The sequence below is a fragment of the Lynx canadensis genome, chromosome B2 (assembly GCF_007474595.2).
Source record: "Lynx canadensis isolate LIC74 chromosome B2, mLynCan4.pri.v2, whole genome shotgun sequence".
NCBI lineage: Eukaryota > Metazoa > Chordata > Mammalia > Carnivora > Felidae > Lynx > Lynx canadensis.
This window is the reverse complement of record NC_044307.1, coordinates 130,897,925-130,922,809: the sequence shown is the minus strand read 5'-3', so window position 1 is coordinate 130,922,809 and position 24,885 is coordinate 130,897,925. Positions and strand designations below refer to the sequence as shown.

At 39.5% G+C, this 24,885-nt stretch overlaps 1 protein-coding gene across 4 annotated transcripts in view; it reads right to left on the bottom strand.

Annotated features, from left to right (window-relative positions):
- Positions 1-24,885, bottom strand: part of LOC115514483 (utrophin) — a 352,812-nt gene that overhangs the window by 327,519 nt on the left and 408 nt on the right. For all 4 annotated transcript variants that reach the window (XM_030316511.1, XM_030316514.1, XM_030316513.1 and 1 more), the window contains exons 2-6: positions 12,910-13,023; positions 12,097-12,252; positions 7,568-7,738; positions 5,520-5,699; positions 368-502 (exon numbers count right to left, since the gene is read on the bottom strand). In XM_030316511.1, the coding sequence (XP_030172371.1) occupies positions 368-502; positions 5,520-5,699; positions 7,568-7,738; positions 12,097-12,252; positions 12,910-13,023 (756 nt within the window). The remainder of the gene's footprint in view (positions 1-367; positions 503-5,519; positions 5,700-7,567; positions 7,739-12,096; positions 12,253-12,909; positions 13,024-24,885) is intronic.

The window sequence follows — 24,885 nt, the reverse complement described above, 5'->3', positions numbered from 1 at the left end:
CCACTGTCCAATGAGCAAAAATAACTTCATGAAGAAACAAGAGAACAATTATCCTAATAGCATGCGGCAGAGTTTTATCCGGGGACTGGCAAAAACAAGCTGGAAAATCATTAGGGTATTTACTAAATGCACTAATGTCTAAATGTACTAATTATCAAACTGCTAACCACCCCACGAGGCTGAGTTCATGGCTCACCATAATCTAAATAGACATGATTGTATAAATACTTCAGACGACAGAAGTCACACTGAACGCTACCAAGAAAGCCGATGTGTTTGTCCACAGAAAGAGCCATGTTCCTCATGTGAATGCTCATTTGGCCTCATGGCAACAGAGAGAACCACCACCCACAACACAGGTTCCCACCTCCAGTGCTTCATTGACGGCATCTGTCTTCTCGGGCAGTGCCTCTGTGCTCTTCATCCGCTCCTCCAAAGTGCTCAGCCAAGTGGTCTCCAGATCCAAATAGTGAAGCAGTTCAATCCAGCAAGACCATACCTCCTGCAGTGGGCAGGAAAAAAGTTAAATTGTGTAAGAAGTCATTTAAATATGTGATGTATCTCTAGATACGTCTTTAGGAACTGATGAACATGGAATTTCAAATAAGTGAAAAGAAATAAGATTCTTCAACAAATCGTATTAGGCCAGTTGGGGGGGGGGGGTCGTGGGACAAAGAGAAATGGGTTGCCTCCCTCTGTACGCTAAAAAAAATTCCAAGGATCTGTTCAAATGCCAAAAATAAAACTATATAATTAGTAGAAGAAACCAGGAGGGAAACATTATTAGTTTGGGGTTTTTTTTTGATAGTGAAAAGAAATAAGATTCTTCAACAAATCGTATTAGACCAGTTGGGAGGGGAGGGGGTCATGGGACAAAGAGAAATGGGTTGCCTCCCTCTGTACACTAAAAAAAATTCCAAGGATCTGTTCAAATGCCAAAAATAAAACTATATAATTAGTAGGAGAAACCAGGAGGGAAACATTATTAGTTTGGGGTTTTTTTTAATAGAAAAGTAAGAAGGACTCATAACTGCAACACTTTTTAATAATTATAGAGGAAATTAGAACTCTCTGAGGTCTATGCTGTTCCAACTCAGAGCTAACTGATATAACAATTTGCAGTATACTCTTTCCTATTTTCTCCTAAATTCATATGTATGTGTCTATATATGAAGAGAGTCACATCTGAATCAAATGGAGTTATACTGTCTCACTATATTAGTTACAATCATTTATTCCCCATTCCTATGGGGAATTTGGGGGGCAGGGGGATAAACTTACACTCCATTTTCTAGAAGCAAAATTATGAGAGGAAGTGCCCCTTCATCTATAGGAAGAGCCCATTTAATTGATAAATTTAGGAGAAAGAGTTCCGCAGGGAGCCTCCTGAGTTGATTCTCTTTCAGACCCACTAAGAGAAAGCACATTCCAGCGCGTACTCCCCAGGGGGTGTGTTTACCAAGTCAGGGGACAGCAAGTTTTTCTATAAAAAGCCAGACAGTAAATATTTTAGGTTTCACAGGCCACATTCAGTCTCTGTCACAGACTCTTTTTTGTTTATTGTATGTGTGTTGTTTTGGTTTTTAAACCACCCTTTTAAAAATATATAAACCATTTTTAGTTCACAAGCCATACAGAAAAAGGCCACAAACCAGATTTAATCCCGAGGCTGTAATTTACCAACCCCTGGCTAAGACTATAAAAGGGAAAAGAGGTGTCTAGTCCCCTAATTTTTACAGACAGAAAGCAGACTGAGATCTACTTCGCTGCCAGCAGAACCCTATTTCTGGGGCACCTATTTCTGGGTGGCTCAGTCAGTTAAGCATCCGACTTGGGCTCAGGTCATGATCTCACGGTTCATGGGTTCGAGCCCCGCATAGGGCTCTGTGCTGACAGCTCAGAGCCTGGAGCCTACTTTGGATTCTGTGTCTCTCTCTCTGCCCCTCCCCTGCTTGCTTGCTCTCTCTCTCAAATAAATAAACATTTAAAAATTTTTTTAAAAAGAACCCTATTTCTTATGGGGGGAAAAAAAGATGGCTCCCAGAGAGGCACTCCCAAGAAGCCACTGGGCCCTATTCAAGCAACAGCTCCTGCCCCTGAAGTGGGGCACGGGCTACACACATGTGCCTGGCTGGATTCCAGAATCACTGTTATTAAATTTTGAGTCACCATTACCAGTGACAGTTATTTACCTTCTATTCCCCCAACTTTTTTGAATGGAAGTGCCCACTGAGATTTTTCTGAGCCCATCCTTGCCATTGTATGTTGGGTATATGGGAAGCAGGTAACTTGTCTTTTTCGTGCCTAGGTCACCAGATCCAGAAGCACTGCTCCCACACACCTGCACCTGAAGAAACTGCTCCAAGGAGCCACATCTGCATGTGGACCTGATGTGGATCACAAGACAGTGGATTCTGAGCTTGTGCTGTACTGGATAAGACTTTGGGAGTCCCTGAGAGTCTAAGTGCATTTTGCATTAGCGAAGAATGTAACTAATGTATGTCCAGAGACTAACGATAGACTAATGATAACCATGGCAAACTAATGATAACCACACATTTTTTGCTGCTACTCCCATTAAGTGGTGACATGGTTTTCTCCTCCCCTAGGATGCGGGTTGGCCTTGCAACCTGCTTAGAACAAAAGAATGTTCCACAGGTGATGCTCTACCAAACTGCAGACCTAGCCTCTCACGGGACTAGCAGCTTCTGCTCTCTCCCTCTTAAAAACCAGCTGCCCAGTGCCCAGAAGCCATAAAACAGGCCATGTGGAGAAAGACCTGCAGGAGGAGAGGCCATCGTGAATGCCCCAGCGGAGCTCCCAGTTGAACACAGCTATCCGAGTGAGCTCTCCCTATACCACATAGGTATAGGAGCAGAAGGGCCATTCAGTTGGGCCAAATCAGCCCACAGCATCATAAATAATAAAATAATAAATTGTCATTTTGGGGGGCACCTGGGTGGCTCAGTTGGTTGAGTGTCGGCTTTTGCTCAGGTCATGATCTCGTGACCCATGAGTTCGAGCCCTGCATTGGGCTCTGTGCTGACAGCCTAGAACCTGGAGCCTGCTTCGGATTCTGTGTCTCCCTCTCTCTCCCTTTCCCCCACCTCACTTTGTCTCTCTCTCTCAAAACGAATTAAACATTAAAAACATTAAAATTTTTTTTTTCTGAGTAAATGGTTGTTTTTATAAAGCTCTATATATCAGTGAGGTGTGTTACAGAGCAAGTGATAACATAAGTGTATATATTAAACATATAAACACATGGATGAGAAGAATGTATACTAACTCCGGGATGATGATTACTTAAAGACAGGGATTGAGAGACATGAGATGGGATAGAAAGAAGGAAATATAGTCTGAATGCTAATTTGCTTTATTTTAAAAACAAGATCTGGAAAGATAGGGTAAAATGTTAACATTAATATCTGAAGGATATGTAAATAGGTATTAATAGTATTACCTGTACTTTTCTAGAAGTTTGAAATATCTCATGATTTAAAAAATATGTTAAGGAATCTAAAAATAATCAAGGTAATAATGTTGGACTCTGCCGAAGAAAAGCATTCTTATCCAAACTTCGGAATCTGGGCTATTTCTGCCCAGACCCCTTAGTCATCTTGAACATCATTTTTAGAGCATTTCAATTTTTAAGCTTTATTTCCATCTTTTCATCTTCCCCTTTAAAGATACCAAGGCCTCATCTTTTCTCTCTTATCATTTTTCCTGGCATTTTTCCTTCTCTTCTCTCAAAATAATTCTCTCAAACTAATCCCAAAGTAATTCTCAAAGCAATTCCAAATTCTCAACATACGTATTTTATTCCTCATTCTCAAATTGTCACCTTTGGGTCATAAACACAATGTGAAGAAATGACACAGAATACCTGGTGGTCTTTTGTTAGCTTAGGATAACTTGGGGACTTCACTCATTATTTAAATATATTATGAGTTGTTATTTTGCCTATAAATAAACAGGAAAGCAAAAACATGGACAAAACTACGGTAAAATTCAAGTCCAAGATCATCCACTAGGACTCAAGAATGGGCATACATAACATTACATATTATGTTTACAGAATTTTAAATTTTAAATTCTCAATTGAGTGACCTCAGGTATTTTATGTTAGATAATACAGTTGACCTTTAAACAACACAGGTTTGAACCGCATGAATCAATTTATACATGGATTTCTTACAGCACAGTACTATAAATGTATTTTCTCTTATGATTTTCTTAATAACATTTTCTCTTCTCTAGCTTACTTTATTGTAAGAATATAGTATATGATATATATAACATACAAAACATGTGCTAATCACTGATGTTATCAGTAGGAATTCTGGTCAACAGCAGGCTATTAGTAGTTAAGTTTTGGGGGAGTCAAAAGTATATATAGATATTCAACTGTGTGAGGTTGGGGGGTCAGTGCTCCTAACCCCCACACTCTCCGGGGTCAACCGTGTATTAATATTACAGAGTGAGGTTTTATTTGACTTGAAGTTTTCTTATTAACCATCCTGAATTATACATATTTATCTTAGCACAAAACAGATTCAGAAAAAGCAAGAAGTGAGTGAATTTAGTTTAAATATCACAGCTGTGATTGTTTACCATTTTAGGATTTACTACAATACAATCATTTGTTTTAGGCTTAAGTTAAATTTAATTTCTATAAATCAAAACGCTTACATCTTTTCAGTAAAATGCAAGAAAAGTCACACTGATATAAAAACAAGCAAGCAGGGCGCCTGGGTGGCGCAGTCGGTTAAGCGTCCGACTTCAGCCAGGTCACGATCTCGCGGTCCGTGAGTTCGAGCCCCGCGTCGGGCTCTGGGCTGATGGCTCAGAGCCTGGAGCCTGTTTCTGATTCTGTGTCTCCCTCTCTCTCTGCCCCTCCCCCGTTCATGCTCTGTCTCTCTCTGTCCCAAAAATAAATAAACGTTGAAAAAAAAAATTAAAAACAAGCAAGCAAAACCTTAATTTTATTTAAAAAAAAAATTAATAGAATCATCTTCAACCAATGGCAAGAGCGATAAAATAGTCCAGCAAAATACCAGCACATTCAAGTTCTTCTTTCTGTCAGGTGACTCTCTAACTTCAGACACCCAGTTGAAATGAAATAAAAAAAAAAACCCTCAATTCATCTCTGTGTACTGACCAGGCAAAACAAAACAAAAGAAAGGCTCACAGTACATTGTTCTAGAATGTCAGGAATTGGAACAGACCCTACAGATCATCTGAAATATGAAAACCTTGATTTCACATATAAAAAAAGGAAAGTCTAAATATATGAAATAACTTTCCCAAGAACCTTCTACTAACTGAAGGCAGATCATGGTTTCCTATTTCTTTTTTTTAATCCCAGTTTCCTTTTTATCAACTGTTATCCAGGAATGACTTTTCCTTTATGATCCCGTATTGGAAAAGAAAAATAGAGCTTTTTAGTTTTTTCCAAGATATGGAAATGGTCAGTAAATTACAGAGTTTGATCTCAAAAACATCACTGATTAACATACCTCTAGCGTGTGGCACTTTCCTCGAATTCTGTTACACAGAAGTTGGTAATTCTCCAGCACAACTTTAAGCTCAGATGTCAGTTCCTGGCCACCAGAGGGCACCTTTGCAGCTAGTAACTTGATATTGTCCTTGAGGATCTTCACTCTCACCTCCTTCTGCAACACATCCTCTTTTGCCCTCTGTTCCAAGAAAGGATGAACTTGAAACTGTGTCCCTTTCTCAGTCACCAATTTCTTTCCTTTTTCAAAGATAACTAAACCAAAATTAAAATGCCGACATGATTCTAACGACCTAATTGGAACATTATTTAGGTAATCATCCCAGAGAGTGCTTTTGAAATAAGAAGGCTAACTGTAAGATTTATAAAAAATAAAAATAAAAAGCAATGTTAACACACCTAAGTCACGCTCAGTTATGTTTGCCAACAGGAGGTATTTTCAAAGTCTGGGCCCATGATAAGAATCTAAGTGAGCTCATTTAACACTGGAAGTCTGAGCATACTAAACTGAGTGAGATAAATAAATTTTCACAAAAACTAAGGTGCACCATAGTAGAGGTATCATTTAAAAATAATTTAAACATATTTCTTTTCTCCTGGAACAGAGGTTTATCTATGCTTCTGATAATTAACAGCATTTCAAGAGTGATAGAAGTTATACTAGGAGGATCTAATCTAGAAATAGCTTCTTTCCTGACTCTCTCTCCCTCTAGGCTGGCGATGAAGTCTCACATTTAGGAAAATCAACCTAAAATGTCTTTCACTTCCCCTTTTAGCTTTCTTTACTACTAAATGGTTTTAAATTTCCCTCAGTTGCAAGTAAAGTAATTAATTACATGTAGTGGTTTTAAAATTCTAACAGTTGTTAGAATAAAAATAGATGGAACGTTGCCCAATCAAGGGTTAAAAACTTATTTCTCTAAGCTTTCATCCCTAGTGACTTTGAAATACCACAGAACTGCAATGCCAATAATGTAAAGAAAATAAATAAGACCATTCTTAACCTGGTAGGCTACCTTTAAAATATCTTATATACTGAATATTTAAAAAGCTTTCCAAAAAAAGTACACTAAAAAAGATGCTTCAGTGAAAATAACCACATACAAGAACAAAGTCCCTTATTGTATTTACTTTGATTCATATTCAATAATGCACTCATGAAATATAATCCTTTTTTAAAATATCTGCACAGAGATTTTTGCTTTAGTTATACTTTTAGGCAAGTTAAATTTGGCATAAAACAGTCAATGTGTGGCTTACTCTTATTTTTTTTTTTTTTTTTAAATAGCCTTTAAGACTCTATCTCCTTTGGCGTGATCACTGAAGGACACTTGAAGCAATGTTAGAAATTTGGGAATGATGCCCAGTTCTTTTACTATACAAAAAAAAGAAGAAGAAAGAAAGTGTTCAAGACTAATGACACAGGAATCTAAGTTTACAGGAAATATATCCTGTGGACCAAACTGATATTAAATCCCTCAACAATGCTCCTACTGCTACTCTTACCTGCTCTAACAAAATTTTGATATCCATGTGTTTCCCATGTATTAACCAAAAGAATACATTTGATGAAATGAAGATAAATCACAACCAATTTGGGAAGTCACTCTTGTTCCTAATAAAAAAAAATGATTCTCCCTTAAAACTTTTGGAAAGAGATAGCACTGATATTGCACAACACTGTGAACATAGCTGATAAAACTAAATTTTTGAGTCATCCTCTGTGGCTCCCTGAAGTTCTAATGGAAGAGACTGTCTCAGGGGCCTTCGTGGACTCAACCCATGGGCAAAAGTGAACAAGTGGAGTGTGGCCTTCCTTTCCCTACTAGAGTCATAGTAGCTATCCTTCCTTTTTTTTTTTTTCAAATTGAAATCCAACTATGAAAGATTATATGTACATATCATGTTTTACAGATGATAGATAGATAGATAGATAGATAGATAGATAGATAGACAGACTCATTCATTCATTCATTTATTCATTCATATGTAAGGGAGAAGGGGAGCTACGAAGCCTATTTACACGGGCACTGACCGGCCTAGACTCACCTTCATTTCTTCCACTGCACTCTCCAGCTCTTCTGGTGACTTGTACTCAAAATCCCTCTCGAGGTATTCTTCTTCTGCCTGGGCCATCCATTCCTGCATCTCTGCCAAGTCTTTCTTCAGGTTCACTGCTTTTTCCTGACTTTCAGACAACCTAGTTTTTTGAATAGCAATCTGGAAAGGAAAAGCCATTCACCCAAATAAACAAATGCTGAAACATTAAATGTCAAGTTCTAGTTTCCAATATCTAAGGACACAGTGATAACTTTCCACAAAGAGCCTTGTTTTCACATTCAGATAAAATCCTTTATACATTTTGTGCTGATGTTGTAGAATATAAGCAACAATGAAAACAATAATTATAACAATAATTATAATAATTATAATAATTATAACTCTACACCACATGTTGGATATTAATCTAACCTGGAAATACTTATTATAATTTTAAAAATGTATAACTTTTGACAGAGTAATCTCAAATGAAGGAATCTAACCTGCAACCATAAAAGCATATATTTTAAGGAAATTTACTGTAGCATTGTTTATTATGGAAAAAAAAACCTGGAAGCAACCAAAGAATTGGTTTTCTCCTATAAAACACTGCTGTACAAAATTTTGGTTTTGATAATCTACTATACTTGTATATTGCACAAAGACAGAAAAAGTTACATTAGGAAAACAGGTATGATCTGTATCTCATTCAATAACTTAAATATTTCAGATAACCAAACATTTCATATAAAAATATGTTGAGAGGTCCTCCCTCCAACCACAAACTGACGTCCACAGTGGGAGAAGGTACCATCCCACAGAGATCACCCAGCATTCACTTCATTATTCGATATTCCTCTGACTCAAATCAAACCTCAGAGTCACCTTGCCAGGCTTGCTCAGCTGCAAAGCTGATAGTGAACAAAAGCCAGTGTAGAAACAGGATGGCTCTCATGAGAGAAAGGCAAAATCCTTAGAGGCTTTCCTGTTCCCACTCTCCAAGCAGGATCAGAGCCATAAAAATAGAAAGGGGCCAAACAGGGGCGCCTGGGTGTCTCAGTCGGTTAAGCATCTGACTTTGGCTCAGGTCATGACCTCACAGTTCAGGGGTTCAAGCCCCACATTGGGCTCTGTGCTGACAGCTCGGAACCTGGAGCCTGCTTCAGATTCCGTGTCTCTGTCTCTCTCTCTCTCTCTCTCTCTCTCTCTCTCTCTCTCTCTCTCTGCCCCTCCCCAGCTCACGCTCTCTCATGCTCTCAAAAATAAACAAACTCAAAAGAATTTTTTAAATAAATAAGTGGGGCCAAACAGGAGCTTTGATTTCATTGCCCCACATGGCACTTGAGGAGCTTACTGACAGCCATACACACAGCCCTGGTTCCTAAGTCTTGGTGATTAGCACTTTACACGGGACAGCTGTTTTTAAAAATACATAGAAATACAGATTCCTTGGGTTCCACTTTCAGAAAATTCTCCTTACTAGTAGTTTGCAGACACTGGATAATTATATAGTTCTCACAGATCCAGAGAGAAATGAGAAAAAGAAAGACACTGGAATAAACTTTAAAAAAAAAAAAAAGAAAAGAAAAAAGCTCAAAACTATAATTGATTATCCTGAGGTTATTTACTATCTTTTGGCATTAAAATGTTCCTCATTTATGGGGCGCCTGGGTGGCTCAGTCGGTTGAGCGTCCGACTTCAGCTCAGGTCATGATCTCATGGTTCGTGAGTTTGAGCCCCGCGTCGGCCTCTGGGCTGATGGCTCAGAGCCTGGAGCCTGCTTCGGATTCTGTGTCTCCCTCTCTCTCTGCCCCTCTCCCACTTGTGCTCTGTCTCTCTGTCTCTCAAATATAAATAAATGTAAAAAAAAAAAAAAAATTAAAAATAAATAAATAAATAAAATGTTCCTCGTTTCATGGCATCATGGACATAACAGATGAGACAGACTGTTTTTATTTGTTGGTTGATTTCATATGTCCATCCTTTCTTAGCAAAATAAAAATTTGGCCACATTATATTTGCCCCAAACATCTACACCTTTATACTACTCAATGAAACACAATACTCTGGAACTGCTTTAGATAATTACTCACACAACACATGGTTGCCTCCGTGCTGAGGACACTTAAAAATTCCCCACACATTTACTCTCATACAATGAATCAACAGTAATTCATAATTATTTCTTTGCTGTCCTATCTGTATGTACATATGTATGTATGTAGATAGATGCATAGGTTTAAATATCTATGTCTATACGTATGTATGTACGTATCTAGCTGTTGCTTTCTTTCCTCCTTGCTGGTACTTTCAAACCATTTTCCTTATTTACTTGCCCCCAAATCTCAATAAATGCAAGCACGAACCATCAGATTATAGCACACTTAGAGAAATTTGAACCTGGCCAGAAGAGATGACAGTATGGAATTACTTTCTTAAGTGTGGCAATGGTTTTGTGGTTTTGTAGAAGATTGTCTTTATTCACGAGTGAAGTATTTAGTATTTAGTATTCATGCTAAAGTATTCAGGGAGGAAGTGTCATGATAGTTTCAAATTCCTGTCAAAAGTCCATTTTTAGGGGGAAAAAAACCTGTTTGTGTGTTATGTGTGAAGAGAGTGAGGGAGAGAGAGAAAGCAAATGTGGGAGAAGGTTAACAACCGGCAAATTAAGGAATGGGCCCACAGCTGCTCCCTCTACCACTATCTAAACCTTCCTTGAAGTTTGGACATATTCAGAGTAAGGAATTTGGGGGAAAACAATGAAAACAAAACATTCAAGGATGCAAATATAAGTCTTTCCTACATAAGCATTAACCAAAAAATATCACATGAAGAGATAGGTACCATCTACAGGGTTGTCTGGAACATTTCTGCATTCACACCTTCTCCTCCCACTTCCCCCGTTCTGCACCCACTTCAGCTTTGTGTAACCTCACTAGCAAAGCAGAAGCAATCGTAAAACTACATCGATCTCCTACTGTACCCAGAGTTGCCTTCCTTCCATTTCCATGGAGAAACTATCCAACAGCAATTCTTTCACTGGTAGAGGGGCTCTTGGCCTTCTCACACATGACAGACTTCACTCCAGAAATTATCTTCTCCAAGCAAGGTCCTTCTTTTTGGGCATGCAAATATCCTATAACATCCCTTATTTCTAGAAATTATAGGGGCACCTGCATGGCTCAGTCGGTTAAGCATCCAACTCTTGACTTTGGCTCAAGTCATGATCTCACGGTTCATGGAATCAAGCCCTGCGCAGACAGTGCAGAACCTTCCTGGTATTCTCTCTCTCCCTCTCTCTGCCACTCCCCTGCTCTCTCTCTCACTCTCTCTTTCTCTCTCTTGATAAATAAACTTTAAATAAATAAATAATAAAAATTAAAATTACAAAAATACCTCCTTGGATCCCCAGGTCCCCTCTCCCACCTCATTTCTCTGCTCCCTCGAATAGAAAAATAGCAAAATTCCTCCAAGTTGCTACTACTTGACCCAATCGCTCACTTCCCATTGTCTGCTCAACATTCCCCAATGTGACTTTCTGGCCTGCCATGCCACTGGATCCACTTTTCTCAAGGTCATTTAAAGCCTCCATCTTGTTAGATCGAAAGCCTGACTTTCAGTGCTCCTTGGGCTCAAAAATCCTCAGTACCGGGCACCATGGAAAGCTTTCTCCACCTGGTCCCAAGACCTCACAGGCTCTTGGCATTTCTCCTCTGGCTGACCCTTCCTTCTCGGCACCCTTGGCCTTGCTCTTTCCTCTTTCCAGCAGAAAGAGCTGAACAGCCCCATCTACGTGTCTCAGTCTCACACTTAACCCTGCCAGAATGGAAATCATTGTTTCACCTGCCCTCACAAAAACTTCTTCTCCTCGAGTCTCCACCATTTCAGCCAATAGCAGCACAATCCATACAAAGTGGAAGCTTTGCACAGACCCTCGGCTGTTCCCGACTACTCCCTTTTCAAGATCACACATCTAATCCATTACCAGACTCTTATCTCTGTTCTCAAAATACAGTCTAAACCTAACATTCCTCATGACATCCACCACAATCTCTCTAGTCTGAGGGGCCAAGACAACAATAACCTCTTAAATATCTGTTTTCACTCTTGCTTTCCCAGAGTAAATTATCCACATGGTAATATCACTTCCCTGCTTAAGACCCTCTGCTTTCTGTGTGAAATCATACCTGAAATTAAAGTTTAAAATTTTGCTTCAAAGGCCATATACTATTCATGCCACCTGCATTCTGACCTCAAATCTTACCCACCCGCTAATTCCTCTCTTCATTCTGTTCCAGCTACTCTGCCTTTCTAGGTCTTTGTTGAACACCCAAGCTCATTCCCACCAAGCAGCCAAACCAGAAAATTAGTACACTCCCCTAATGAGAAGAAAAATCCACTTTTTGCCCCAACCTGCTACCATGCTATAGTTATTCTAGACCACTGTTTCTCAAACTGGATGGGCTATAAAATGAATTCAGTCACTGAAGAAAAGCTATCTGGCTCTTAAACACAGATAGCAAGGTTGAAAAACTTACCTCCTTGCTGAATTTCTCCACTTGGGTTTGACAGTCAACTAGTTTTGTCTGTATCCAAGTTTTGATTCCAGCAACTGGAGAGCTTCGAAGGTCGGCCTCTATTTCCTTCATGTCTTTCAGAGATGATTCAATTGTTTCTATTTCATTAACAAAGGCCTGAACACACAAAACAAGCCAGTGTTGAGTTCATTGCTATATAAGTGGATGCCATAACTATAACGTGTCTGCTTGCATTGCTGAAAATACTATAAAAACAGACTACTTGAGAGTCAGGACTTTTAACTACTTAAGCAATACTGCGCCTTGAGATATTCATTTCACCTGTGCACTTCATATAGCCAGCTGCCAAATTAGATTGGAAATATTTGACTCTCGGCAGGGAATGGTCCTCTCAATTAATTCAGAGAAGCCTAATGATTTCACCAAATACAAACTGCATGCAGTATTACTGGTAAATTTCACATGTTAAATATGTTTTTCTTTAAGCCTCACCAGGTGGCACAATAAGAGCAATATAAAATTGGTAATTATGACACTAAAATTGTCATCAGAACATAAAATAGCAGCTCCTAATGAATTAAAATTGCTCTCATTCTCTCTATGCAGAATTCGATAACCCTAGCCAAAACATGGACATATAAATAACCAGTCATTCTTTTAATAACTGTAAAGTTAAAAAAAAAAAGGTCTATGATGAAAGATATTTTATCTAGGTTTGTTGTCATGTCATATTTTTGCAATTTTAATAACAGCAAATAACAAAGAAGAAAATGTTATTTATTACAGCAGAGTCCCTAAATCAGCAAAACTCACAGAGCACTGGTCAAGCTCACGCTGTAGCCCTTCAGCATCTCCTTGGACAGCCTGCTCTTTCATTAAGAAGTCTTTCACACCATCCATCCACTTCTCAATGACTTTCAAATCAGCCTAAATGAAACACAATAACAAAGGGGGATATTACTCAGTGACATTCAACCCGCTGCATCTCAAGACCTATCGCTACTGGAAGAAAGGCAACTTTTCAAAACTTTGATAGCATCATTTTCATTTATTGCATTTCTTTCTTTAAATCTTCCAAATTTGAAAATAATGATCTTCATGATTGACTAGAATCCTCAAGAGATGACAGTTTGGTGATCATTCTAAAGATTTCAAAACACTCTCTAGTGAACCAAGCTACTTTGCTTAAACATGAGTAATATCAATGATTATAAATTCAAAATACAGGAAAAATGCTTTTCTAGGTGTAATTAGCTAAAAAATCTTTTGTTCTCCTATGATTTAGAACAACTTTTCTCTAAAAGCTAGCTACTCAAAGCAGGAAGAAATCAATAGCATGGTGGAGGGAACACAATCGATGGCTCTAGTTCTATGCTGGGCACTGTGTGACTTAGGAACCCAAGACAGTCCACAGGTCAGCTGCATGGCTTTCACCCAATATTTCCTAGGCACCCACTGAGATCCCTACAGTGTATGGTACTGCGGATCAGAAACAAGTGAGAAAGAGAACATGCTGCAGGGAGAAACAGAGGCGGTAACATTGGAACTGGGCCATTAATACAATCAGGTAGGTGCAGTGTGGTCTCCAGTACGAGAGCAAAGTTATGATCATTTCTTCCCATGGCCTCTCATTCTGTCACTGGCCAGGCTCACTTGTTAGCTTTCCTGATGTGGAGCTGAACTTGTTCCCTTATGTCCTGTCAATTCTTTGCTTCTCGTTCAGCCCTAAGGATGGAGATACATTTACATTCCTGTTCAAAGATGACCTTCCGATTTAAAGGCAGCCACTGTATCTTCCCTTAGTCTCCTATTGGTGCTAAGCATTCCAAATTCCTTCAATGATGTCTCTAGAACATGAGATCCAGCTATGGCACTCACCACACTCATCAACATGCTCAGGACACTAAATCAATTTTTTAATGTCCTTGCAACACGCCACACAGAACCAACTACCCTTCCCCTTATAATGCTGGAGTGAATGGTCAAGATAGAACCTGCTGTTTCACGTATGGCTATTCCACTGATAAAATGCCACCTAAAGTTGTTTCAGTTTTACTTTTCTTATTATAGGTTGTGGGGTTTTTTTTCTTTTTTTTATTTGTTTGTTTATAGATATATTAGTCACAATTATTATTTATGGTTAGCTAAAACTCCAAAATTCCCATAACTACCTCTAAATTACATTTCCCCTATCTCATATCGATTGCTTAAATGACTGCTGTAATAAATTCAAGACTGATATTTACAAATATTAAATTTTGCCTAGTTATGCTAACATTTATAGCTAACAATGTAATCATAAAAAGCCAACAAAATGATTTGAAGTTTTAGTCTCTCCACTTTGCTGTCAGCTATTCCCCCTGTCTCTTGTCAGCAAATCTGACAGTAGGGGTGTCCTTTTTCTTTGGGAATTTTTTATTGTTGGGTTTTGGGTTTTTTTTCTGGCGAAAAATAAGGCCAGTAATAGTGCCTACCTGAGCATTTCCTCACGAAGACCCAGGTCATTCATTATTCAACAAAGTTTTGGGTTAGTTTTCAAAATATGGGAATCTATGTAACACTAGCATCTAACTAGCTTGCCACCTCCTTCTTACAGGTTCGGAAGAGATTTCTCAGGTATTTTAGCGATGAAGTCAATACTTGCCAAAAATGAGTTTGTGAGCCATTATTTGAACCAAATGAGCATACATGAAATGTAAGATTATGAATCTATATATCTGATAATCTAGCATCCCTCCTCCAAAAAATAAATAAAGGAAAGCAGTAATTAAAGGAAATCAGTCTGGGCAAGCGTTCTCGGTGGTGTCCATGATGACTCCTGGTGACCACCACATTCCTTCCTAAGCATGTGGAAGATCTCTGGTTTGCCGTTTATCCGCAGCTCTGCCAGGAACGGACACCAAGCTTACTTCAGGTCTTTGCCTTCTAGAAAATAATGTTCCCCCTTAAGTAAGACATGCATCATCTCCATTCTTCTGGTACTTTCTCACAAGATGCACAATATGGCCTTGAGACCATGAGTAAAATCCCCACATTACTTGAGATGTTGATTTAGGCATCTGAAGGATCTGGGTAGTTTTCCCATCTAACTCCTGATCTAGGTGCTAATGCCCCCTCAAGAATGGTCACCTTTCCAATTTGCAGGGCCCTCCTCCGATGAAGACAGGGAGCAGAAAGCACTTGTTGTTTAGGCCTTTCAGCCTCCCCCTCTACTGACACTCTGCACTCCACACATGCTTCCAAGTACGGCTTCTTTGTAAACTCTTTCAGTTACGGTGTGCACTTCCTCAAGCATGCTTTCCCTCTGTTCTTTAGCCTGTCACTAGCCTGTTCTCACAGGCTCATGCACTCTTGCTCTTCCATATTATTTTGATCAATTACCTCTCTCTTCTGCATTTGCTCCACGCCCTAAGATCTTACCATACAGGACTACTTGGTAAGACATGCCCTGGGCAGGGGGAGGCAGGATGCAAAACGATAAAAGTGCAGGGGCGCCTAGGTGGCTCAATCAGTTGAGCCTCTGACTCTTGGTTACACTTCAGGTCACGATCTCACAGTTTGTGGGTTTGGGCCCCACGTTAGGCTCTGCGCTGAGCACACGGAGCCTGCTTGGGGTTCTCTCTCTCTGACCTCTTTCTCTGCCCCTACCCCCACCCGCGCTCTCTTTCTCTCTCTCAAAATAAACTTTTTACAAATATCTAAAAAAGATAAAAGTGAAAAAAGAGAGAAGCTACAAATACATATACAGAGTTCATAAAAGCCTTTCTTTTAACTGTCCATTTAATTTGTTGCCACTTCTTGCACTGTTACTCTCCATTCTAAACTTAAGAATTCAAAGCAGCATTACTGCTGTATAACTGGGCAATTCAGTAACTCCAGTTTTGAATTTAAAAAACTGATAGGGGCGCCTGGGTGGCTCAGTCGATTGAGCGTCTGACTTTGGCTCAGGTCATGATCTTGCGGTTCATGGGTTCGAGCCCCGCGTCAGCCCCTGTGCTGACAGCTGGGAGCCTGGAACCTGCTTCGGATTCTGTGTCTCCCTCTCTCTCTGCCCCTCCCCCACTCGCTCTCTCTCAAAAAGAAATAAACATTAAGAAATTAATAAAAATAAAAAACTGATAGTCTTCTGGGCCAAGGATTTTTGAAATTTACGTGGAAGCGTTCCACTCCATGGAGGTTTTCATCACAACCAGCCTTGACCGAAGAGAGCAGCCTCAGTCCTGCGCTTGTGAGAAGTGGCATCAACCCCCTTCCTTCCTCCCTCTCCCAGATACACACAGACCCACGGGGAGGACACACAATTCACACACACTTGTTCCTTCTCTCTCACACACTTTAACATGAGAAAAAAGAGGAATGAAACAGAGACAGACAAGCCATGAAGACCAATTGATCATCCCAACAGTAACAAAGGAACAGACAGGAATTTGAAAATCTGTTTTCCCTACTAAAAACCCTTCACATAATCCTGGCCACACCGAATTCTAAGAGAAGCATGGGTGTGTGACCCATGATAAGAAGATGAAAGTGAAAATACCAAGGTCGGCCCCTTACCAGCCACAAGGTCTTGAGAAACTCACTTCTTTTCTTTGAGCCTCAGCAGCTCATCTCTAAAATACGAATAATAACAACTACCTTGCCTCTAGAAAAACAGAGACAGTGTTTGGACAGGGCCTGGTACAGAGCAGGCATGCAATAAAGCCTAGCTATTATTACTAAGATCTACAAAACCAAGTGCTTTATTACCAAAATTAAGCCATGAAGAGTTACCACTTCCAAGTTCAGAGAGAGTGCATGCTGGCATGACTCAGCTTAATATTTTTAACTAATGCCAACATTAATCCTTGTTCTCAAAAGTAACTGCTTGAAAGAGCCACTAGATCTCCTGAATTCAGCTCAGCAGAAGGAAACCCAGTAAATGAGGGAAGGCCCGAACTTTAGAAAGGCCTGGCAGCAGCAGCCTCTCGCAGAACCCCCCACCCTGTGGGGGCATTAATGGGTTAGTAAGAGCAATTCTAGCTAGCACTTGCGTGCAGGTAGGTGTGGGAGATGGGGAGCTCTGCTCCGCCCTCCAATACCTCCCCTTTCCCCCGGAAAGAAATTATTGTCTCAGTCTACCTGTGGCAGGTGTTTCCTGCGCTTTGAAAAAGCACCCAGAGTCTGCTCATCTTTAAATCAATCATACAAGAAAAATTCCAAAGAAAGTGCACGAGCTTACATGAAAATTATTTCTCTCCCCATTAAAAAAAAATCACTCAACTTATGCACTTCTGAGTTTCTAATGTACAGTAGTGAGTATTTAATTTTTTTATCCATCTCCATTCACTTACAGAATACACACATATATGTTATATATGATATATATTCTGAATATTATATATGTGTTCACATTGGGTAATTTCTAATGTCCTCACTTCTTCGGGTGACCTCAGCTCTTTTGAAGCAATAGAAAACATTTTAAAACACTAGTAAACTGGGGCGCCTGGGTGGCGTAGTCGGTTAAGCATCCGACTTCAGCCAGGTCACGATCTCGCGGTCTGTGAGTTCGAGCCCCGCGTCAGGCTGTGGGCTGATGGCTCAGAGCCTGGAGCCTGTTTCCGATTCTGTGTCTCCCTCTCTCTCTGCCCCTCCCCTGCTCATGCTCTGTCTCTCTCTGTCCCAAAAATAAATAAACGTTGAAAAAAAATTAAAAAAATAAAATAAAATAAAATACTAGTAAACTTCTAAATTCACTGTCATTATTTCATAGACACAAATAAATAAACTGTAAGTCCTAAACTACATCCTTATTTACACTCACAAAATTCTGAAACAAATAGAAAATGAATAATATGGTAGTTTTGAAAACCAAAGGATCAATATTCGAGTTTGGAAGGGCCAAAATGTCTACACTGACCATCTCTGCTCAAAGGCATTATTTGTATGCATCTGAGATGGATAACACCTGTCGGTGGGTCACAGAAAAGGAGTGCAAGGTCATAAAAACAACTCCTTTAACCAACGAAGCACCCCATCTCCCAGCCTGGCCCCTGAGCTAGGGACGGAGGAAATCTGAAGCTTGGTAACTCTGGATTTCAGACAATAAGACTCCAAAGTACACAACTACCTCCCAGGATTTTGTTGACAGCTACATTCTTGGCATTTTATCTCACTCCTTCCCCATCTGTTGGAATGTCCACAGCTTTTAAGCAATTTCTAGCCCAAGACACAGGCGAGAAGAAGTGTGAAACCAGAATTAAAACAGTAACTGAGGTAATGAGGCTTCTGTTTTGTTTGGTTTTATAATATTCATTAACCTCAAAAACACTCGTTAAAAAGTGCTCTTTCGTTTAGCAGGGAAGACCAACAATGACACTGCTACAGCATTTATCATCTGAAACTAACAAGAGTTCTTAAATGTAAGGTTTAGAATGCACCAATATTCCCTTTAGTAAAGTAAAATGCATTCAAAGTGAGGGGGGAAAAAGACCTTATGAAATCACTGTATCAGGTATATGTTACCCGAAAAAAGTGAGATCGGCCATGTCGCAGGTTACTCTTACAAGGTATTTACCAGTGCGTTTTTACTCTGAAGTGCCTTCCAGAGTAATTTCAAAGCCTGGTTGGTTCTGCATGTCTCAGAGCTCCGGCGCATCCCCTTCCACAGGCTGGGCCAGAGAACAGCGGGCCAGTGTGTGCCTCTGAGTGCTCAGCAACTGAAGGAAGGGGTGTGACTATACAAGGTCCCGTCATTTATGAAAAGCGGGCATTTAGATTTTAGAGACCCAACTTCGTAGAGAAATGTGACTGGTAAGATGCCTGCAGGCACCTACAAACCAATTATTCACACCCACTTGCTTGTTGCTTGCCACACAGGGTTCCTGTAGTCAAAGAGCTCAGTCCTCAGCCGGGGGAGGACAGACACACAGTCAAGCCTTAATAAAAAAAACTGGCCTGAAATGAGGGACTGTGAAGGCATGAACAAGGCGTAGTAGAATCACAGAGGAGGGAATAATCAGCTGGGGGGTATGGTGGTGAGCGAGACGAAAGACTGCTTGTGGAACAAGCTTATTCTTAAAGGATGAGCTCAGAAGAGGAAGATGTGAATTCCTAGCAAGCAAGTAACATTTCCGGAGAAAGGCAATTATCCAATGTGGGGTCTTTGTGATCCACTACACTGTTTTTTTCCTCACCCCACTCAGCTCTGGAAGGAGGGGGGTGGGGACAGGGGGCACAGTGCAGGAGGGGCTTCAGAACAAGGAAGAGGCAGAAGCTAGGATGTTTATGAGTGCACTCTCTATTACCAGGGCAAAGACAACCACATACTTTCCAGAAGTGGAACTCTGACACCACTGTAGAAGATGGATTTGAAAGGGCACGACTAGAAGCTGGAGTCAGATTTAAAGGGCAATGGGATTGTCAGGGCAAGGGACTGAGAGTCTGCACAAAGCAGGAAGAGGCTACAGGAGTGTCTGAAAGGGAGGAGCAGTGGTAAACGTAAGACAGAGTTTTGTGTGGGCCTTGGGGACAGTTGCACGATTTTGCAGGGATACCGCACCACAAAAGAATTTAAATAGGGAAAAAGAAACAATACAAAATACCTGAAGCCCCTGAATCCAAAGACATCATTACTGGCGATAAGAGATACATAAACAGCCTCTTAGGATTTTATATTTAATGCTCATAACTCATAAGAAAATCAAGTAAAATCAATAATGAAAAAACTTTTTCATATATTTTTAAATGTCTAGCTGCCTGGAAGAAGTGGGTTTTAAAAGCACCAATATTTTAATTCTTAAGTACAGGAACTGAGGTCATTATTTTGGCATGGAATAGATAAAAAAAAAAGATTTAAGAACTTACATGAACATGACACTGAATAAGAATACGCAGGCCAAACCTCTACCTGTACAGAGAAACCAGCCATGCAGACAAAGGAAACGTAGGCAGATGAAAAAAGACACTATTTGTCAACAAGTAACAGAAAACTAAAATTTGCACACAAATAACGACACTTTTGCAAGTACTGTAGAACGGGTTCAAAGTTTAAATGCGCTGTGCCAATAAAAGGCATCATCATTATTTTCAGTAGGGGATTCATACTCCAAGTTCATGCATCTGTGTACTACTTAAATGTCCCTCATGGAGCTCCAACATCATTGTTTCTATTAGGGTGAAAAAAATGATTAAAATTAATAACATTCATAAGCTTTCCCTTTTTACTTGGAATATGTTAGCCTCTAGCAAGAACCCTTTTTTTTAACAGTGATTCAACAATTCCATACATCACCCCCATGCTCATCACAAGCGCCCTCCTTAATCCCCATCATCTATTTCACCCAGCCACCAGCCCCCTCCCCTCTGGTAACCATCAGTTTGTTCTCCATAATTAAGAATCTGTTTCTTGGTTTGTATCTTTTTTCCCTTTGCATGTTTGTTTTGTTTCTAAATTCCACATATGAGTGAAATAACATGTTTGTCTTTCTCTGCCTATTTTGCTTAGCATTATACTCTCTAGATCCATCCATGTCGTGGCAAATGGCAAGATTTCATTCTTCTTATGGCTGAGTAATATTCCACGGTATGTATGTACTTAGCTTCTTTACCCATTCATCAGTTAATGCTTCCATATCCTGGCTATTATAAATAATGCTCCTATAAACATAAGAGTACATGTATCCCTTTGAATTAGTGTTTTTTTATTCCTTGGGTAAATACCCATTAATGCCATTGCTGGATCACAGAGCAGTTCTACTTTTAACTTTCTGAGGAACCTCTATCCTGTTTTCCAGAGTGGCTACACCAGTTTGCATTCCCACCAACAGTGCATGAGAGTTCCTTTTTCTCCACATCCTCACCAACACCTGTATTTCTTGTGTTCTTGAGTTTAGCCATTCTGACAGGTGTGAGGTGATTATCTCATTGTAGTTTCGATTTGTATTACCTTGACGGTAAGTGATATTGAACATCTTTTCATGTGTCTTTGGCCATCTGTATGTCTTCTTGGAGAAATGTCTGTTCATGTCTTCTGTCCATTCTTAATTGGATTAGTGATTTGGGGAGTGTTGAGTTTTTATATAAGTTCTTTATGTATTTTGTATACTAACCCTTTATTTGATATGTGATTTGCAAATACCTTCTCCCATTCCGAAGGCTGCCTTTTAGTTTTGTTGATTATCTCCTTTGCTATGCATAAGCTTTTCATTTTGATGTAGCCCCAATAGTTTATTTTTGCTTTTGTTTCCCTGGAGATATCTAGAAAGAAGTTGCTATGGCCAATGTCAAAGAGGTTACTACTGCCTATGTTCTCTTCTAGGTTTTTTTATGGTTTCAAGTCTCACACTTAGGTCTTCAATCCATTTTGAACTTATTTTTGTGTAAGGTATAAGAAAATGGTCCAGTTTCTTTCTTTTGCATGTGGTGGTCCAGTTTTCCCAACACCATTTGTTGAAGAGACTGTCCTTTTCCCATTGGATATTCTTTCCTGCTTTGTTGAAGATGAATTGACCATATAACTGAGGGTTTATTTCTGGGTTTTCTATTCTGTGTCACTGATCTGTGTCTATTTTGTGCCAGTACTATACTGTTTTGATTACTACAGTTTTGTAATACAATTTGGAGTCCAGAATTATGATGCCTCCAGCTTTTTCTTTTTTAAGATTGCTTTGGCTATTCAGGGTCTTTTGTGATTCCATACAAATGTTAGAATTGTTTGTTCTAGTTCTGTGAAAACTGCTGTTAGTATTTTGATATGGACTGCACAAAATATGTAGGCTGCTTTGGCTAGTATAGACATTTTAACTTTGCTCTTCCAATCTATGAGCATGTAATGTCTTTCCATGGGACCCGTTGTTAATATTAATTGTCTTCAGGAAAGGAAATGGTATGGGGTGGGGGAGACTCTAAATGTTCATTCTAAATACTTCTCTATATTCAATTCTTCACAATGAACAGTCTCTATGCATTACTTATATAATTAAAAAATCCATTTTAAAAATAAACAAGCCAACCACTTTTTTCCTAAGAAACACCATCGTAAAATAACAATGAATCAAAAGCCTACTGTGCCTCATGCCTTACAGACAAATAGAATTTAAATGGCCAAAAAGTGTACATCGGGTCATTGAAAAGGGGGAAAAAATGCTAACCTGCAAATGAATATTTATTGTAACTAGCTTTGGGTGAAAAATTAAGTTGTCGTAAATGAACCATAAGTAATTAAGTAACACGCAATGCTGCAAAACAAAGCAAATAAAGGAGTAAAGTGTTCTTTAGAATTAAAAAATATGAGGTGCCTAGGTGGCTCTCAGTTGGTTGGGCAGCCGACTCGGCATGGGTTGTGATCTCACAGCTTGTGAGTTTGAGTCCCACATCAGGCTCTGTGTTGACAGCTCAGAGCCTGGATCTTGCTTCGGATTCTGTGTCGTTCTCTCTCTCTGCCCCGCATGCACGCGTGCTCTCTCTCTCAAAAATAAACATTAAAAAAAATTAAAATACACACACACACACACACACACACACACATATATATATTTCAATAAAGAGGTTGCGCAATTAGGGAATACAAACACTGTCAACAATCTTGTAGTTAAACACAAAAAATAAAGAATAGCTGGACTTTACAAATCTGCTACTGTGAAAACAACTAAAAAGTCTAAATATCTGGGGTATTCGTTATGTAAGTAAATTTGGCACACATTCCAAATGCCAGTGCCTGGACTGGCTACATGAGTAACAACAGTGCAGGAAAGCCTAAAGCTGGATTACTATAACCACAGGACTCTCTTCTGCGTTTTGGAAGACTATTTCTTTCTTTAAACCCGTATTAAAATATTGGCACACATTTAGGTAACCCTAAAATACACTTTTGCAAGTCCAAAGAAAATTAACCTGTTAATTTCCCTAACTGCATCTCAGATTTAAACTTGAAAGCAAAGCAATGCTCTTTAGAAAAGATGAGAAATCTCTAATCCAGCATTGCTCAACCTTCACACTATTGACATTTAGGGCCAGAAAATTCTTTTTTCGTGAGGGAATTCTTGTGCGTTAGCTGTAACCTTGGCCTCTGCACGCTAGGAGCCAAGAGCACACCCCCTCCCACTAAAGTTGTGACAACCGGAAAAATCTCCAAACATTAACAAATGTCCTGGGGGGAGGGGGGCAGGGTGCAAAATCACTTCAGTTGAGCCCCACTGATAATGCAATGCCTGAGCCATAACCAAAATTTTACAATCATGAGTAAGGGTAATTCTGTTTTTTAAAGTTGTGAGAATTGTAACTGAAGGCAGATAAGGGGAAGTGGATCCACTCACAAAGTAAAATGATTCAAAAATACTAAGCTACACATAACACACTCCTCTTCAAAATTAATGCTTTATTCTTTTTTTATTTTATTTATTTTTACATTTATTTATTTTTGAGAGACAGGGTGAGACAGAGTGCAAGTCGGGGAGGGGCGGAGGACAAACAGAATCTGAGGCAGGCTCCAGGCTCTGGACTGTCAGCACAGAGCCTGACGGGGGCTCAAACCCACGCACTTTGAGATCATGACCTGAGCTGAAGTTGGATACTTAACCGACCGAGCCACCCACAGGCCCCAAATTAATGCTTTATTCTAAGGAGAGCTCAGTCTTGGTATAAAACTGAAGTTTACACTGAGAAAAAAAAATTCCTTCCACTACCAACACACACACACACACACACACACACACACACACACACACACAGAGAGAGAGAGGGAGGGAGAGAGAGGGAGAAACCTCACTATCTTTATTCTCCTGGTCACTCATTGGAACTGCCCACTGGGGCAAAGAGCTCCCTCCAAGTTCAGTGGTCACCACTCTTGTCTCATCTTTTCTGGAAACTTCACACTGATCTGTAAAGTCCCCAGCCTCTCTTCTACCACATATTCCCTGATTTTGATTTTTAAAACATCACTTTCATAATTTTGTCTTAATTTTCAATCTTTTCACTTATCACATGCTTCACACAAATTCTCACATCATATGACACATATATTTTATATATATGTAAATCATCTCATTTATATACTCTCTTAGAAACTAAATCCAAATAATGTATATATATACAATATATTATATTATATATTAATATATATCCAAATTTAAATCTATTACTAATTTCATTTCATTCACTGAAACATACTTACTGAGTGCCTCTCTTGCCAGGCACTATATCATAAGTCTATCTTGAGATACAAGAGTGGGAAAACAAAACAAAACACGACAGATCAAAGTAAGGAGATCTCAGGAGGACGGAGAACAGAGTGTGATGGACTTATTCTTCATCCAGACCTTTTCTAATAGAAACCAGGTGATTTGCTGGAGACTACTTCTCCATCTTCCTCCCAGATGAAATGTTAGAATCCTGTCTTACCTGACATTGACTTTTATCACTTTCTCCTTAGGTCCTAACATTGCCCCTTCCTCTGGAACTTCATCGCTGCTTCATCTGTCAACATTTTCAGATGTAGGAAAGGATTCTACTTCTGAATTTTCATGTCCCTCAATTGACCTGCTTTCCCAATATGACACCGTTTATTGACAGCCTAGCTCAGAGTTGTCTCAAGAAGTCTTCAAAAACCGGCTTCAAGCACTCATCTGTCTGGTTACGAGGTGGGCAATTTTACCACTCTAACCAAGTTCCCCTGCAACCTAATCACTGGTCTGAATATCATGCCAGCTCCTCATCCTGAAACATTACTTTGACCAGTTTTAAGCAATTTTCTCTTTCTTTAAGATCCAGTTCACCTCTACCAAGAAGCTCTCTTGCAAAGCAAAAAAAAAAAAA